This window comes from Podarcis bocagei (genome assembly GCF_964188305.1).
Source record: "Podarcis bocagei genome assembly, chromosome: 8".
Classification (NCBI taxonomy): domain Eukaryota; kingdom Metazoa; phylum Chordata; class Lepidosauria; order Squamata; family Lacertidae; genus Podarcis; species Podarcis bocagei.
Genome location: NC_138133.1, coordinates 53,980,717 through 53,997,843, shown reverse-complemented (window position 1 = coordinate 53,997,843; position 17,127 = coordinate 53,980,717). Strand labels below are relative to the sequence as shown.

Below are 17,127 nucleotides of genomic sequence, written 5' to 3'. Positions count from 1 at the left end.
AGTGGGAAGACCCGTTTTCCGCGGAGCTAATCCCTCCGGATCAGAGGGAGTCCGCCTTTACCGATGGCGCCACCCCGGAAGTCTGGGGTCGAATGTAAATTCCATGCCACCTTCTTTGTTGGACCAATGCCCGTAAGGGGCTCAGACCGCAGTGCAAAAATTGGTTATTCCAAATATGGCAGAAGGAAGCAGTGAAGGAAAAATAGCTGACACCTTACCATTATTATCAGTCTGTCCTGTTGTTCAGAATGCACAGGAACAGAGAGCCCGTGAATCATTGCCCTTCGCAGTTTTTAAACAATTGAAGCAAAGTGTGACAGAAAATGGCTTGCATGGCATTCTTGATGAGCTAAGAGGAGCCAGTACTTAAATTCCAAACCTTGAAGCCTCTGAAGTTTAAATGAAACAATTGGCTTATGAAAATGAAAATGCTGATTGCAAGACTGCTCTTAAAGCAAGTTATCAGAAGCCAGAAACAGATATTGCTCAAATGAGTAAGCTTTGCCAGAATATTGACACCGAGACTCACAAATCTGCCCTCCTAGCAGCAGCTAGAAACTACAAACATGAGTCTGACCAAACTGCGGGAGGCAGTGCAAGACAGGAGTGCCTGGTGTGCTCTGGTCCATGGGGTCACAAAGAGTTGGACACAACTAAACAACTAAACAACAAGCAGCAGCTTTGCCTCCTTCAGTTCATCCTGCTAAAGACAGGCAATGCCACAACGGATGGCCTTCCAGCCTGAGTTTAAATGGGAGAACAAAGACTGTTGTGCCAGCTGATTGTCAGGATTTTACTGAAGCTAAATTAGCAGAGCCACCTATTGCTTCTAACACAGTTGCTTTTAACACACAGTCTCCTGTGACAGATCTGCGCCATGCCGCTAAGGGCAGTGCTGGTTTGAATCTAATGACAGCAGAACTTGCTAATTTCAGTTCCAGTGCCCTATGGTGGTTTATAAAATTAAGACATAGCACACAGGTCTGATTCCACCTCAGACAGTGAGACTTAAGTTCTTCATCACCTGTTGCAGACTGTTTTTTTCTCTTTTCCTCCCTCAACTTAAAATTCCTAATGAATTTACTTTACAGCAGTTGCAGAGTTTTGGGGTCAATTCATACGAGTGATTTTCCTTGATACAATGTTTTCACCTACAGGACTACTTTTTTCCCCAGACGCTGCTGACAGAATATTGATTTTAAAGTGGCTACATTTGCCTAACACTGGATTTGATATTGCTGTTTGTTATTTGCTTTTTTTCTAAAGAGGAACACGAGTACCTAATGAGTTCTTCTCTTTCCTATCAGTTTGCATTTACTGATTAACTTGGGATAGTTTATTTTAACCCTCCTAAAGATTCACGCCTAGTTTTAATTCAACAGGTACCCTGTCCAAAAAGCAGGTTCCTATTCAACACCTCTAGAGTGTTTTAACATATAAGGATTCTGAAAATAACTGGCATATTTTTTGCAGCTAATCAGGAAACTGACAGAGACCAGCCTACACTTTCACTGCATTTTGTGATTTTTGTGTGAAGTGGGATATCTTTTTAGCACATTTGGCTAATTCCTATCTTTCTCCTATGCTAGATTTTAAACTACTCTTTGTTTTTGACACTGAAAAATCTCTTGACAAATTGTGCCTTTCTATGCTGCTCATGTTTACTCTCACGGTTGCTCCCATACAGGATTCAAAGATATAATTTCAGAAGCAAATCAACATGCTGATTCTGCTCTGAAATCCTTCTGTCCATTATTTTCTAATGTGCTTGATAGCCATGCATTTTTTCATCAGGGAATTATGCAGCTGATAACATAATTTTTTCATTCCTCTGACACAAGCTAAGGATATTGTTGATGGAGGTCCTTCCTGCGCGTTAACTTCTGTTAACTTTACCCCAAATTAACTGTTTCCTGAAGTAAAAGGAAAAAGTCTGGAAGGGACTCAGCAGATTGGGAGATAACATCCCTCTCTGGAAGTTTGTGGTTTTTAATCTGCCTTTTAGTAGGTTCTAAGTGGTTTTAATGGATTTTGGTAGGTTTTAGCTCTTCTTCAATTGATTCATGAAGGGACTAGTGAAGATTGGAGACCTGTTTGTTTTTTGTTTTTAGGCTTTATTTGCCTTTTATATGGCATGGATATTTGTCTTTATTGCATCTATGACTGAATTGCAGACAGAGAACTTCATGACACAGCATTTTTGTGGATAAGGAAGGTCAGCTACTTTATAAATCCTCATAAATCTTGAGAACCTGGTGATAAAGCATTGTGGTGGGGGGGGGGGAGTGAAGAGTAATGGTCTTTACAAGACTCCAAAAAAGAAAATTAGAACAAACTAACCATGTCAAACAAATTAAACAAGGCAAGGCTATCAAATTATTTCTCCCCTGTTGATCAAACCCCTTAATGCAGGAAAGTACTACTACTCTGTCACAACGAATACCTCTCCCCTCAAAAATAGAGTAAAACAGACCACCATGTGATTATTGCTCTAAATTAAAGAGAATTAAAGAGAGAGGCAGGGACGCGGACTTATAAAAAATATTGGGGGGGGGCCGGGAAAGCTCATGAATAATAAATAAGCTCATGAATATGCAAATAAAGTGGCTCCGGCCCTAAATAGGGCAAGCCACGCCCCCCCAGCCAGCCGATTGGCTGGCTGGGAGGTGTGGCCAGTCGGGATTCCCCTGTTCTCGCGGGGGCTGAAACCGCCAGGAGGAAGGAAATTCCCCCCGGCAGTGCCTTGGCAGTGGCGGTGGTGCTGCGAAGCAGCGAGGCAGGAGCCCCCGCCCCCGGGGATTCCCTAATCTCACGGGGGACGGCCGGGGCTCTCCGACTAGGGCGCGCGGCTGGCTGGCTGGCTGGCGAGGGAGCAGGTGGGGAGGAGGCGGGGGACGGCGGCGTCGCTCTGCTGGAAGGGCGCCCGAGATTATTGGGGGGGCTGAGCCCCCCCAAAAAAATTTTTGAGGGGGCTCGAGCCCCCTCAGGCCCCATGGAGTCGGCGCCTATGGAGAGAGGTCCAATGGAAAAGCTTTTCCTCATGCAGCGCTAGGATTTAATATTGTAAACAGAACACGTTATCAAGGTTTACGTATTGCAGGATATCTTGCAAGCACATCTTGACCCCATAGCTTACTTTTTTTAAAAAAAATAATATTTATTAAAATTTCAAATAATACAAAAAACAAGGGGGGGGGGGAAAGAAGAATAAAAAGAAAAAAAGAAAAAATTCAACCTTTACCCTCCAAATTTTCAATAACTTTTTTCCAGAACTTCCCCTCGCCTCCCCTTCTTGTATTCCATGCCCAAATATTTTTTCAACAAGTTCTTATCCCTAAACTTTTACCTTACTTTGTTATTATATTTAATTCAATTTACATAACAACTTTAACTTATATAGATCAATCATTTATGCTTAAAAAACTTTTTCTAAGGTCGACCCAGTTCCCCTTCCACGAATTCCCCATTTTTATAGTGGTAACATCACAAAAATAAAAAAGAGAGAATAAAAAAAAGTCAGACGCCCTTTGGATTTCCAAACCCCATCCTCCCTTCCCCGGATTCGATCCCCAGATCTTAGTCCATTAGTGCCACTATCAGCCTGGCAACCTGACGTCTGAGGCCCTTAAATCTCTCTCAGTCCCTCTCTGCCGGTTTCTTTGGAGGTCCTTTATATTTAACGCCAAGTCTCGGAGGGGCACTATCCCTATAATGCCCATGTTCCTTCCAGCCGGGCCTCCATGCTTAAAGGTGGAGCTCAAATCCTGATTCATAATCTTTTTGAGTCCAGATAGTCCAAAAGCTCCAACTTCCACCCTGATCAAATTTATAGTCCATAAATCTTCAGATCCCCACAAAAGGAGATCTTTCCGTTCCTCATTTTTAAGTTCACACCAAATTTTCCTCATCCAGCTTACATTTAATTAAAAAGGGCCACGACTTCCCAGAAGCAGCCTCCACAAGCCCTCCCTCTTTTTCACAATGCTTTCTTTCCTCATACAGATGGCACACCCACCAGAGTCTCTTTAAACCACCACATAAAGGGTCAAGTCTCCATAGGGGTGAAAATTAGCCAACGAAAAAGTGCACCAGACAAGCCTTCTGCCGCTCCCAGAGAGGTGACTGAAGTAAAGGCAATTTAGGCTTACCAGGAATGTAAGTAAGCGTTTTTGTTCATAGAATCATAAAATGTAGAGTTGGAAGGAGCTCCAAGGGTCATCTAGTTATCCCAACAAAGTCTCTCAGCCAATTTGAAACCATACTGGACCCTGCTTCGTTTGCAAATGTGCTAGAATCTAAATAAAAATACATAGCAAACTGAGGTTCTGTCCCCACCCCATGGTAGAAAGTACCCGATATACTTCTTTTTTACAAAAACAGGCCGTCTCCTGCTTAAGTACGTAGGCGCAAACAGCTCGAGGCAGCCTCACTTGCGACTCCTCCCTAGCAGACGCTTCGAGCTTGAGGCTACCTTCACCGACAACCTGCTGCGAACAGCAGCAGCCGAGCCCCTCGGAAGGAAGCGCCGGTGAGGATCTCTGGCGGCCGATACCCATTTCCTCGTGTCATTCTTCTTCTTCTTCTTCTCCCCTTCCGCCCTCCGCTAGCGACGGACGAGGTAACCGCAGAGGTGAGGCAGAAGGGCGCAGGGAGCTCCCCGGTCCCCCTGCGAAGCGCCCACGTGAGGAGCTGAGGACGTCCCGCCTGAAGGAAGCTCGGCGCGCAGAAGAGCCTGAGAGGAGGCGAGGCGAGGGGAAAGCGCGCGAGCGGAGCAGGGCGGGAGAGCGGTTGATGGGGGGGGGGAGGCGAGGGAATGGTGGAGCTGCTGTGGCTGTGGAGCTGAGCAACTCTGAGAGAGCTGCTGCGTCACTCAGTCGCCCTCCCCCAACACACACAACTAGGGGACCTCCAGGTGTTTGGGACCCTGGCGTCTGTCAACTTCTACCCAACCCTCATTCCTTTTGCCAAGCCCTCAGGAGCACTCAGCCTTCTAGCACCGCCTTCGATCTTCCTTATTCTCCCATGTAGCGCTTTTTCCTATTGTGAAGGGGAGATCCACTTCAGGGCTCCCCCAGAATGCCCCATTGGGGGACTTCTGCTGGGTGGTGCTGAAGAGCCCACTAAAGGCACCTGGCCCACCCACATGTTCTGAGGACAGAAAATGGAACTCTGTGCTACTTGGGTGCTGCTGGCTTCACTCTGAAGCTAGGAGGACAAGTTGGGGGGGAGGAGGACTTTTCTATCCTATCTAGCCCATTGCAAAGAGGAACTACACTGTTAAGTCTCCAGCCCTGAACTTAAGACACAGTGGGCACCTGCACCCAGGGGGTGCCACATGCTGGGGGAAGGCAGGCACATGTGCCAGAGGAGCGTTTACCTGGGAGTAAGCTTTCTTTTGCACAGTAGCACTTGCTCTTGAGTAAATATGCAGAAGGCAGCACTGTGAATATGTATAGGATTAAAATGATTTTGGATATGAGGTCCAAGCTATGCTTCTAGGCAGAAGAAATTTACTGGGTTACCATTCAGTGCCTGCTCCATGGTGATAGTTACAACATCCTGGCACATTTGCTCACAGTATTGTGTGCCTGCTGCACGTCCCCTCCTTAATCAGCTGGACTCTACATATTGTTCTACCATCTATGGTGCAGAGAACTAGTGTTCACAGCCTCAGGTGAGACATGTGTTGTAGATTGGCTGGTGTAGTTCTTGGGCAAGATAATTTGATTGTATTGCTAGTATCTCTAGAACAGGAGGAATATTTAGCAGCTCACAACTGGTTTTTCTGGAATGAAGAGATGCTTCAAGTTTTTTTTGAGGAGACTACAGTTTGTGGTAGGAAGGGTTTCACATTGTTTTATTCTTTTTCTTTAAAAAAACCCAGGACATTATTAGTGTGAATAAATGCTACATACAACTATGACATACTCTACATGCCTTACGTATCTGATGGAAGAATGGATTTTTCTTGAATATCTCCCATATGTGATCATCTGTTCAGTAGTGCTGGTGTTTATCAACATCCTGTTTTTTACAATTCCTGCATGTGTGCTGCTTCTTCTTTACCTTTCTTCTTTGGTCCTCTTCATCTATGAGAGGACACATAAACTAAAAGAAGCTTACTCCAGTAAAGCATGGGATGGTGCACGACTAATTATAACATTCATGTGGGATAGACTTGGAAGATATTTGAATGGTAAGCATGTTTCATCTTCATCTTCTGATTTGTATGTTGCCTTTCCTTAATTAAAACCTTGCTCAAGGCAACTTACAACATGATAATATTTACCATAATTACAAACATAACAAAACTAGTTATCAACGTTTAGCACTGCTCAGCCCTTGCCACCAGGCAAGCGCTCATGTGCAGGGCAGGGGTGAGGTGAAGGAGGGTCAAGAGTATTGTCTGTGTTCTCTTGCAGCCAGGTGTTGCGTGCTGGGTGGGAAAGGGGCGCAGAGAGTGTCCTTCACCCTCTGCTCCCCAGACCTTGCCACCACTGTGTCGGCACTCACACAATGGGCAGGGGCAGGGCATGGATAGTGTGTCATTTGAGGGTTCACAACCCCCCAAATTGTGGTCTCTGGGCAATGCCCCCCTTGGCACCTCACACTACACCACTGGAATCTACTATAGTTCAGTTACCCATTCAGAGTTACTTAATTTGAAATAACAACCCTTTTGCACTTTGTACTCCAAACAGGTTACGAACTACATGGCATAGAAAACCTACCAGATGGACCAGGCCTTATAATATTTTACCATGGAGCAATTCCTATAGATTATGGTTACTTTTTATCCAAACTTTTTCTTCTGAAGCGCCAAAGTTGCTATACAGTAGCTGATCGTTGTATTTTCAAATTTCCAGGTGATGTTCTTTGTTAATTTAAAACTGATTTCAGGTAATGTGTGTAATACTAAAATATACCCCATTTTCCCCAAATGGTGTTAGGAAGCTTCAGCCTTTTGCAGCATCAGTTTCCTAGTGAGGAGCAGTTAATGGAGACACAGGTTAGTAGGTTGCTAACTACCAGCCATCAAAAGTTTTCTCTGCTCGTTTCAGGAAGCATTGCCTAGTCCTCCGTGGTCATGAAAAAGCATCGTATATCATTAAATTAAAGAAACGAACAGAGGGAGTTAGAATCTGCTGGATGAGGCCAATGGCCCATCTACCCCAGCATCCTGTTCTCACAGTGGCCAGTCAGGTGCCTAAGAGAAGATCCAAGCTTGTGCAGGATCACTCTCCCCACTTGTGATTTCCAGAAACTGGCAAGATTTTATCTATTATCAAAATGGCAAAATCTATAAATTTCTCTCTGCTTAGCATCAGGGGTAATGCGGTTTACACTGGCTAGATAAGTCCTTCATTAGATTAGACAGTTTTAATGCCTAGCATTAAATATATGAAGCACAAGATTCAGTGTTGTGAGTATGGGGGTTTAGCCTGCTTGATGCCTGAGTCCCTTCTGAGTTCCCGGGGTCCTAGATCCAGCAAGGGTTAAAATGAAGGATTCCATTGTTGAACTAGCTGGCCAAGCTTTTTGATGAGTTAATGGCCCTTAGTGTAGCAAGGGAAATTGCTCTATGCCAGAGAGCAAATTGGTGGGTCCTTGGCCAATGGAAAACAAGCCTTTAATGAAAGGTTCTATGCCAGGTCGCCAGGTCAGGTGACTGAGTGGACTGGGCTTAAGATCCAGTCTAAGTTCCCTGCTCCCCATCCCACCACATCCTCAGAACACCCTTTTTGGGGTGACTTTCAAAAGCCTTTGCTCAGTCAGTTTCAGTTCAGCCAGGATGAGCAAGTTATGCTGGCATATCTTCAGCTGAGCCAGGTTTGGGGCTGTTTATTTGTTTATGTCTTCTTGTTTATATTTTATAGGTTTAAAAAACTTAGCTGCTGTAATGTGGCTTTTACCTGGTACACAGCAAGAGTGTGTAAATGTTCTAAAAAATGGCCATCTGCTGGGAATTTCACCAGGGGGAGTTCGAGAAGCACTATTTAGTGATAAATCATACAAACTTATATGGAAAAATCGGAAAGGTTTTGCTCAAGTGGCTATAGATGCCAAAGTGGTAAGTACTATTCATATATGATTATACATTTGGACACTTCTGAATGTGTATATGTTATCAAACAAAATAAGAAGCTAAACAGCTAGAAGACATGTTATTTTTTTAACATAAAAATGTTGTTAATCAATAATCTAAAATTATAATTTTCATGTGCATGGGATTCACTTAATATAATTAAGATCCATGCTGTAAAATGAAGTAATAGCGATCTACCAAACAATTATATTTAAACTGTTACCTGTGGTTATGCCTGTTATCTGCAGAGAAGATCCAAGATGCCCAAGTATCGGTCTGTAACTGATTTCAGGGCTCGAGGCCACTGTCCTTCTGAAGTAACTTGATTATTAAGGGGATCAGGACTTGCACTGGTCCTTCCATTTGCATTAATTCTCATTTCTCGGTTTATAAGATCCACCTTGTGAAGATAAATCTCCAGTCTCTAAAAGAATCTTTTGAGGAGTTTTCCCATGTAAATATCACATAAATTAATGATTGCTGCATGCAAGCACTACTATTGTGACCTCTGTTTTCTTCAGAACAAAAGGAAGACTACAAGGCACTAGTTAAATTTCAAACTGAATATCTTTATTGACTTAATTAAACCTTCTGAGTAAGTGATATGCTTTTTAGCAAGGCAACTTAAAATATTTGAACCTATGTACATTTTATAGTTAATACGGTACAGTACAGAGAAACTATGGCCCTCCAGTTGTTTAGTTGAATTCTAACTTCTACAAGCCCCACCCTGCGTGGTCAGAGGTCAGGGTGGATGGGAGTTGCGGACCATCAACATAAGGAAGGCCACATCTTCCTGGTCCTACACACAGCTGTTCTGTACATTTCAGAGTTAAATAGTGGCACACTAGAAATTCAAATAAAATCCAGACGTGGAAAATTAAGCATCTTAAAAAAGTATCTTTCTGCTTCAAGAAATGCTTTGAGCGGTGAGAAATAACTGATTAAAACATACCCATTTGGAATACTGTAAAAAGGTATGATATAATTCTGCAGAAGTCCGGCCCTTTGGAATCCCATTCTAGTGCGGGAGAGAGAAAAAATGGTAAAACATTTTAAATGAAAACAATGGGTCTTAATTGCATTTTATTGTCTTCTGCTCTTGAAAGTGCTAATTGAAGTCTTGAAAGTCAGGAAGTGCTAATATTGACTGAATCTAGAAAATTACAACTACCCGATAGACAAAGATCATCATATTTTTAAAGGATATTTCCATTTCATAATTAAAAGATTGATTCTTGTTTTTTTTAAAAAAAGTATGTTGCAACATGAAGCCTAGTAGTATTTGTACAGTCATACCTCGGGTTACAGATGCTTCAGGTTGTGTGTTTTCGGGTTGCGCACCACGCCGAACCCAGAAGTACCGGAACGGGTTACTTCCGGGTTTCGGCGCTCGCCCATGCGCAGACGCCCAAAATGACGTCACACGCACGCGCAGAAGCGGCGAATTGCGACCCTCACAAGTTCAAACGTGGCACTGCAGGTTGTGAACGCTGTGGGTTGCGAAGGTGCCTCCTGCACTGATCATGTTTGCAACCCGAGCGTCCACTGTATTGCAAACCGCCCTGTGATCTTTGGATGGACAGTATAGAAATTTCATAGATAATAATAATAAATAATAGTATCAAGTTAGAATGGAGAGAAGATTTTTCGTTAAAGAGAGCACAGGTTATAACAAATAAAGGTATCATGTACACTTCAGCCACTGATGTTAATTTTTACCAGTTTTGCAAAACTTGCTTCAAAACATGAGAAAGCCACACTACAAAAGAGGTGTTTGCTAATATGCCATGGGAAATGTTTGTGTGTCATCAGTTCTATTAAAAATGACAGTCTGTCTCAGGATATCCAGCATTCACTGTACATGCTACCTTCTCTATCTTTTAGCTCTCGAAAGTCTCGCATTGCCATCTTAGCTGATTTCTTGTTGCCATAGCCTCAACTACCAGAGTAGCCTGGGAGGATGCAGGCATTTGTTTCTGAAAATAATATATGACCTGTAAAAAAAGGCCCAAGCTGTTCACCATTTCCCTAAGCCAATTTGTCACATATTTATAAACAACAAAGATCCCCTGTGCTGCAAACAGAACAATCTGACAATCCAAAAGCAACACAATAGGCTAATAATATAATTACAACACTTTTATATCACGACTGAATTGTATCTTAATTTACAATCAGATAACATACAATATATACATGGTGACACCAACTAATATGAGTTAAAAAAATGTCCCAAAGTAAGGGATTTTTTGGCTAGTATAACATCGCAAAGAATCACTCAAGCTTGAGGCAACATGCCTTCCAAGGTAAGTGTAAAGTCAGGCAAAGCACAACATATGCAGTGTTTTGCAGGGAATTTGTTGAAGGATGTTGGTACTTCAAAAACAGCAGTCAGATTGTCACATATCTACGGCATGGTCTTCATATGACAAATGGTTACATAAAATGTCTACCTTAGGAACACGCCAAGGCTCCCCACCCACATGAAGAGGGCGGGAGATTATTCCTGCTCCTTTATCTAGTCTAGCAAAGCAAGTTTCATGGGATGTCATCACATTAGCAAGTTTTGCAACCTCTTGGCCAACCTTTGCAGAACGAGGGAACTTGCAACATGCCATATCATGTCTTTGAGCCTCAATGTGCAGTTTATAGAAGCTTTAGAAGGGGAAGAAGAATAAAAAAGAGAAGGGAAAGTAGAACTTTTGGTGAGGAGAGTAAAACAAGACTCCGAAAAGAGTCAATAAGTTGAGCTTAAATCCTGACAAGACAGAAGCACTATGGGTGAGCCATTCCTGTGTTTGGGAGACTGGTTGTGTTTTGGATAGGGTTGCAGTTCTGCTACATATTCTGGGGGGTACTTCAAGATCCAGCTAGGGTAGGAGTGATTTTTATCCACTTCTGTTGGTCTGTTGTCTGTGACCGTTCCTGAATTGGGATAGCTTGACTACAATTTTGAAACACTGGCAATTTTGACTATATAATATTGTAATGCACTATTTGTAGGACTACCCTTGAGGTTGGTTCAGAAATTGCAGCAAGTGCAGATTTCTAGAGCCTGGTTGCTGGCATCTAACAGTTGTGTTGAGGAAGCCACTGGCTACTAGTATGGTACCAAGTTGGACTGAGCAATATCTGGTTTTCAATATTGTGATATTTCACCAGCTAAACATTTGTTATATACTGATCTATCACAATGTATGAAATAAGGATGCAGCTATGTAGAGGCTTCATGATTTCCCCCGCATTGTGATTTTTGCATAGCGCACGCACACACACACACATTATTATTTGCAATATATTGCCAGGTCAAATATATTTTGGAGCAAAGGTAGACTGTAAAAGTGGTTTGCCAGCTGGGTGGGAACTTACAGAATTCCTTTCTGGTAGCATCAGCTACCTGTGTGTATATTTATTCTCAAGATAAAGACTGAACTTTAAATATGCTAACTTAAACTATCATCTTTTCTCTCCTCCCTTAGCCCATCATTCCAATGCATACACAAAATGTTCGGGAAGGATTTAGGATCTTTGGACGAACGAGTAAGGCATGCAGATATTTAGCTTGTACTTTTAAAATGTTGTGTTCTCCAGCCTGCAGCTCAGTTCCTGCTTCAAAAGACTTGCATAGCACTTCCTTACACATGAAAATAAATCCTGTTCATTAATCAGAGTGGGGAAGCTTTTGCTAACAGTGGCGTAGCGTGGGTTGTGAGCACCCGGGGCAAGGCAAGTAATTTGCGCCCCCTAACCCCTGGATTTTAGCACTCGAGTGCGAGCGTGCCCCCCCAGATGTTGCGCCCGGCCCCCCTGCACCCCCCCACGCTACGCCACTGGGGCTGGGGGTGAGCGAAGGAGCCAAAGACCCCCCCCCAAAGGCTCAGCAGGAATTTATTAAATTTATTATTTGCGGAGCCCCTGCGGGCCGAGGCAGCCGAAGCCCCCTCCCCTCGGGCGCCTCCCCGCCCCCTCCTCTCCTTGGGCTGTAGGTGGAGCTCCAGATCCAGGCTTGGCGAGCGCCTCTCCTCCTCCCGGCCGGGTCCGGGGGCTTCCAGCTGTGCTCCGTCCTCGCCCCCCCCTCGCGGCTGAGACTTGCGCTGAGAGCCGGAGCCAGCGGCGCCCCCTTCTGCCAGGAGACCCTCGCCCGCCCGCCGGCTTCCTCTCGGAGGGTTTTGGGGAGCGCAGGGCGTGGCGAGGCCCCTCGGAGCTCTCCTCCCTTCCAGTCGGCAGAAGCAGCCGCCGCCTGTGGCTGGGCCGAGGGGATGGCGGCGGCGGCGGGGTGCGGAGGCTGCCCGTGCCCGGCCAGGCGTCGGTGGCGGCGTCGGCGCTGCTGCAGCGGCTGCTCCTCCTGCGAGCAGTGAGTGGACGCAGCCGCAGCGTCGGCGGGGGGCGCGCGCGTGCTAGGGCGCAAGGCTGGCGGTGGCGGCGGGGAGCCCGGCGGAGGAAGGAACTTGTCCCTTCCCTCTGGACTCGCCCCCCCCCCAGATGTTGCGCCCGGTGCGGCTGGCACCCCTGGCACCCCCCACGCTACGCCACTGTTTGCTAATGCGTTTGTTGGAGCAGCAAGCTCACATGCATGCTAGGAGCTTCATGGTGGGTCTGGACATTTGTTTTAATTTTGGTACTAATGTGGACTTCTAGATTTAACTTAAAATCTTTAAAAACTATTCCTTCTCCTTAAGTACTGAGAGTCATCACATCTTGGCTATGGGCAGAGTCAATTGGTCAGGATAACACAGGCAGGGCTAGGAAGCTTTTCCAACCAGCCCTGGACCTCACTGTTGAGCTCACCAGAAGAAGATAACAGCCAGTGTTTTCTTTTCGCTTCCCTTTAATTCGAAGGTGTTCAATGCAGAAACATTCTTCTCAGGAAAGAGAATAAGCAGAATATACTGCATGGCTCCACCACTTTCTCCTCACAGCTGAGAAAGGTGTTTTCTTGGGGCACAAGGCAAGTGCTCAAGTGGCTTTCTGCCTCCTTCTGCCAGCCCACACTTGCAGGGAACAAGCCAGCCTCAATACAAAGTGGCCAATAGGTTCTCTTTCCCTCCTTTGTCCTAAGCAGGGAATGAACTGCTGAGTAAGGGAGCCAGCTGGTTGGCCATCTTTTGCATTACCTCAGCAGCCACAAAAACCTCATCTCATAGCACCTAGTGCCCATGGATGCACAGAGAGCAGAGAAAATTAGTGGGTAATTCCCTTAAGAAGTTGGGAGGGGGCTCTCTTGTTTTACACCTTTATTTTTAAACTAAAAACTATGAAAAGCAACAAAGTTGGCTTCTGCCTGCTTTACCTCGTTACCTGAAAGAGGCAGAGCCCAAACACTTTGGAGAAAGATAGCTCATTCTCTCTCCTTCTGAAAAAGCAAATTCCCTTTTACCTTATGTGATATGGGACTGGAATGTGGCAAGAGCTAAATAGTAGTACTGCTATTGATCTCAGCGGAATATAGCTTTGAAGAGTTTAGTATCAATTAAAGCTCTAGCTAAAACCTTTATAGCAGGGGTCAGAAAACCTTTTCCCTGTCCTTCTGACCTTGTGGGGGGCTGGACTATATTTTGAAAAATAATAATGAACGAATTCCTATGCCCCACAAATAACCCAGAGATGCATTTTAAATAAAAGGACACATTCTACTCATGTAAAAATACACTGATTCCCGGACCGTCTGCCGGTTGGATTTAGGTGATTGGGCCGGATCCGGCCCCTGGGCCTTAGTTTGCCTACCCATGCTTTATAGCTTTTTGAGCTTAAACATACATGATTTGAATGTACAAAAGTATTAAAGATGTGTATAAACCTGTGCCTTTGGAATAGGATTGATAAGATTCAGATTAAAAATGAATGTACATATGGATATCCCAAAAACACTGAATTCAGAAAATGGTCTCAGGCATGCAGAACCCTTCACATATGTACAATGCTGCATATTTACCAACAGATGTTGTTTTAATTTCTGAAGAGCTACTTTCTTGATCTGCAATGGAAGCTGTAAACCTTAATTAGAAGTCTTTCTGGGTGCAGGCACAGCAGTGAATTCAAATCCACAAGGACTCCCTCAGTAACTTCCAACAGGATGCTTTTGTGTGCTCATTGAAGTAAACAGCAAAACCCTTGTAATCAGAGTACATCAATATATGTATCCCAGCAGTGGAGCAATGGACTGAGCCTAGTGAAAAGAATTTTTAGATTAAAAAAAATGATTTTCCTTCCCCCCCCCCCCAACATAAAGGGCACTCACATTTTTTTAACAGAAAGAAAGCTGATATCTTGCTTGTTTCTTTTTTGCCCTCTGGATTTTAAAAAGGATTCACTAAGTGGTGTTTTGAATCTCTTCGGGTGCCTTTTCTTCCTCCATATGGTGGATTTCCAGTCAAATTTCGTACATATATTGGTAAACCCATTCCATATGATCCAAATATAACAGCTCCAGAGTTAGCAACAAAGGTATGTTTTCTGCTAAACCAATATAAAACACCAGCAATACCGTTTCATTATAAATGTGCACTCAAAATATTCCTATTTAAGAGAAATGAGTTGTTAGCTTTAATAGCTGGTAATACATTTACTAAGCCCTCTATTAAAACAGTTTGAAAAAAGAAAGCGTTTTTCTAAAAACATGTAGGCTGCAATGCAGTATTGTCACCTTTAGAACTATATTGCTAAGCCATTTGGAGGTTAGAGCATTATTAAACATAGGCTCAAGTCCTAGAATTCTAGTTTTATTTGTACATGACTATTGCAGCCTTTTATTTGTTTGAAAATAATATCTATATTTGTTTGAACAGAGAGAATCTGTCACAAGGTTTATGTCAGGAGTGGGTAGAAAATTGAAACTGACCATGATCTGTCACCTGGGCATCTAGTACCTAGTGCTGGTTGCTATGATTTTCTTGCAAGGAAAGTTGGTCTGATCAAGCAAGGCATTTATTTTGTTCTTGATGAACAGTGTGTGTGTGTGTGTGTGTGTGTGTGTGTGTGTGTGTATGGTGACTTGACAAAGATTAGGTTGACCCTCATTTTTAGCTCCTGAGTATGCATACGTTATTTGCAAATCAAAATGTGTTGAACTTTCAAATACTTATTGATTAGAGAAACTTGAGATGGTGTTTTTTAAATAAATAAATAAACAGATAGTGTTATTGTTTTAAATAGCATTAGTTCAATGTGGCTTATTCTACTCAGTTCCTATGACACTGGACAGTATATGATACAATATTGGTGTTCATGTTTAATAGCCTGTAATAAGGTTATCAGTTAAGCATGTTACTTGACTACAATTGCCATAATCTCTACTCTGGCTAAAATGGCTGGTGCTGAGAGTTGCAATCCAATAACTTCTGGAGGGCATTGGTTACCCCTGAATTAGGGTGAGGCCAGATCCTAGTCGTCATCCCCATGAGCTGAAGGAGTTCAAATGAGGAATCATTGTTTGTATATAGATTTGTAGACTTCATATGCATTTCACTATAATTTTTCAGGTGGATTAATTTACATGCCCATGGAGCTGTAGTAGTGAGATGCATAACTTTCCCCTCTTTTCCTCATTTTCAGAGCAAGGCAGCACTCCAGGCATTAATTCAAAGACACCAGCAAATTCCTGGAAACATCTATGATGCTTTAATGGAAAGATTTCACAAAGAAAAGAAAAAACCCTGAAATGAATTATTAGTAAATTTCAGCAGTTTTTTCTCTAATCAAATATATAAATTTTGTCTCAAATAACTTCAACAATTCCTCCACATTAACATTGAGTATAAATGATCTGCAAAAGGACGTTATGTACTGAAAACAGAGATGATTTATGTACTTTTGTAACCCAATAAAATATTTAATAAAAAAAAAATTTGAAAAAAAATTTGGTCTGTGTCCACACGATGTCTCTCATCTGTGACCATATATCAAAATAATATTTCATACTTCTTTTCTCGTTATGATTTCATTAATGTGCACCCAGTTCCATATCTTCCATTTCCTGTTGTGTTTACTGTGGTTTTCCATCCTGATTTTTTTAAAGCCCTTCCATTGACACTTCTTCCATTCTTTTCCCACAAAAATCCCCAGTCTTGAGGTAACAACTGGCCAGAGTTTTAGACTTAAATACCGTATTTTTCGCCCTATAGGATGCACCGTCCCATAAGGTGCACCTAGTTTTTTTGGGGGGAAATAAAGGGGGGAATTATTTTTTTTCCCCAGGCGCGGGGCTGGGGCGGGGGAAGCCCAAGCTTCCCCCAACCCCAGCCCCCAGAACAGGCAACTCTCCGCAAGCCGTGGGAGCCCAGTGCCGGGCTCCCGCGCCTTGTGGAGAGCTGCGCCCAGCCTTCGGCATGCAGGCAACTCTCCGCATGCAGGCAAATTTCCCCCCTCCCAGGCGCGGGGCTGGGGCGGGGGAAGCCCAAGCTTCCCCCAGCCCCCAGAACAGGCAACTCTCCGCAAGCCGTGGGAGCCCAGTGCCGGGCTCCCGCGCCTTGTGGAGAGCTGCGCCCAGCCTGGGCACGCTGAGCTCAGCGCGCCCAGCCTTCGGCATGCAGGCAACTCTCCGCATGCAGGCAAATTTCCCCCCTCCCAGGCGCGGGGCTGGGGCGGGGGAAGCCCAAGCTTCCCCTGACCCCAGCCCCCAGAACAGGCAACTCTCCGCAAGCCATGGGAGCCCAGTGCTGGGCTCCCGCGCCTTGTGGAGAGCTGCGCCCAGCCTTCGGCATGCAGGCAACTCTCCGCAAGCCGTGGGAGCCTGACGCGGGCTCCCATGGCTTGCGGAGAGCTGCGCGAAGCCTGGAGAGCGAGAGGGGTCTGTGCACACCGACCCCTCTCGCTCTCCAGGCTTCAGCGAAAGCCTGCATTTGCCCCATAGGACGTACACACATTTCCCCTTCATTTTTGGAGAGGAAAAAGTGCGTCCTATAGGTCGAAAAATACGGTATATAAAATTTTGTATTTTCATGATTCAGTTATACATTTTTCAATTCCATGAAAGGGTTTATGTACATGTGAGGATGTGTGTTCTAAGAAAGTGTGTGTGTGTGTGCGCGCGCAAGAATATC

At 44.2% G+C, this 17,127-nt stretch overlaps 1 protein-coding gene across 4 annotated transcripts; it reads left to right on the top strand.

Annotated features, from left to right (window-relative positions):
- Positions 1-3,995: 3,995 nt before the first annotated feature.
- On the top strand, positions 3,996-15,944 carry LOC308592957 (DGAT1/2-independent enzyme synthesizing storage lipids-like). Of its 4 annotated transcripts, XM_081205052.1 has the most exons (8): positions 3,996-4,155; positions 4,608-4,742; positions 5,885-6,196; positions 6,702-6,866; positions 7,878-8,071; positions 11,569-11,629; positions 14,394-14,533; positions 15,641-15,944. In XM_081205052.1, the coding sequence occupies exons 3-8, from the start codon at positions 5,905-5,907 to the stop codon at positions 15,743-15,745; spliced, it is 957 nt and encodes a 318-aa protein (XP_081061178.1). In that variant the 5' UTR covers positions 3,996-4,155; positions 4,608-4,742; positions 5,885-5,904; the 3' UTR covers positions 15,746-15,944. The 4 variants fall into 4 exon arrangements, with proteins under 4 accessions (XP_081061178.1, XP_081061181.1, XP_081061180.1 ...); XM_081205055.1 differs by lacking the exon at positions 14,394-14,533 and having other exon boundaries at positions 4,003-4,155; XM_081205054.1 differs by lacking the exon at positions 4,608-4,742 and having other exon boundaries at positions 4,025-4,155.
- Positions 15,945-17,127: the final 1,183 nt, after the last annotated feature.

Coding starts and splice junctions, on each gene's coding strand:
- LOC308592957 (XM_081205052.1), top strand. CDS start 5,905: ATGCTACATACAACTATGACATACTCTACATGCCTTACGTATCTGATG. Junction 6,867..7,877: donor TTGTATTTTCAAATTTCCAG/GTGATGTTCTTT, acceptor TATATTTTATAG/GTTTAAAAAACTTAGCTGCT. Junction 11,630..14,393: donor TAGGATCTTTGGACGAACGA/GTAAGGCATGCA, acceptor GATTTTAAAAAG/GATTCACTAAGTGGTGTTTT.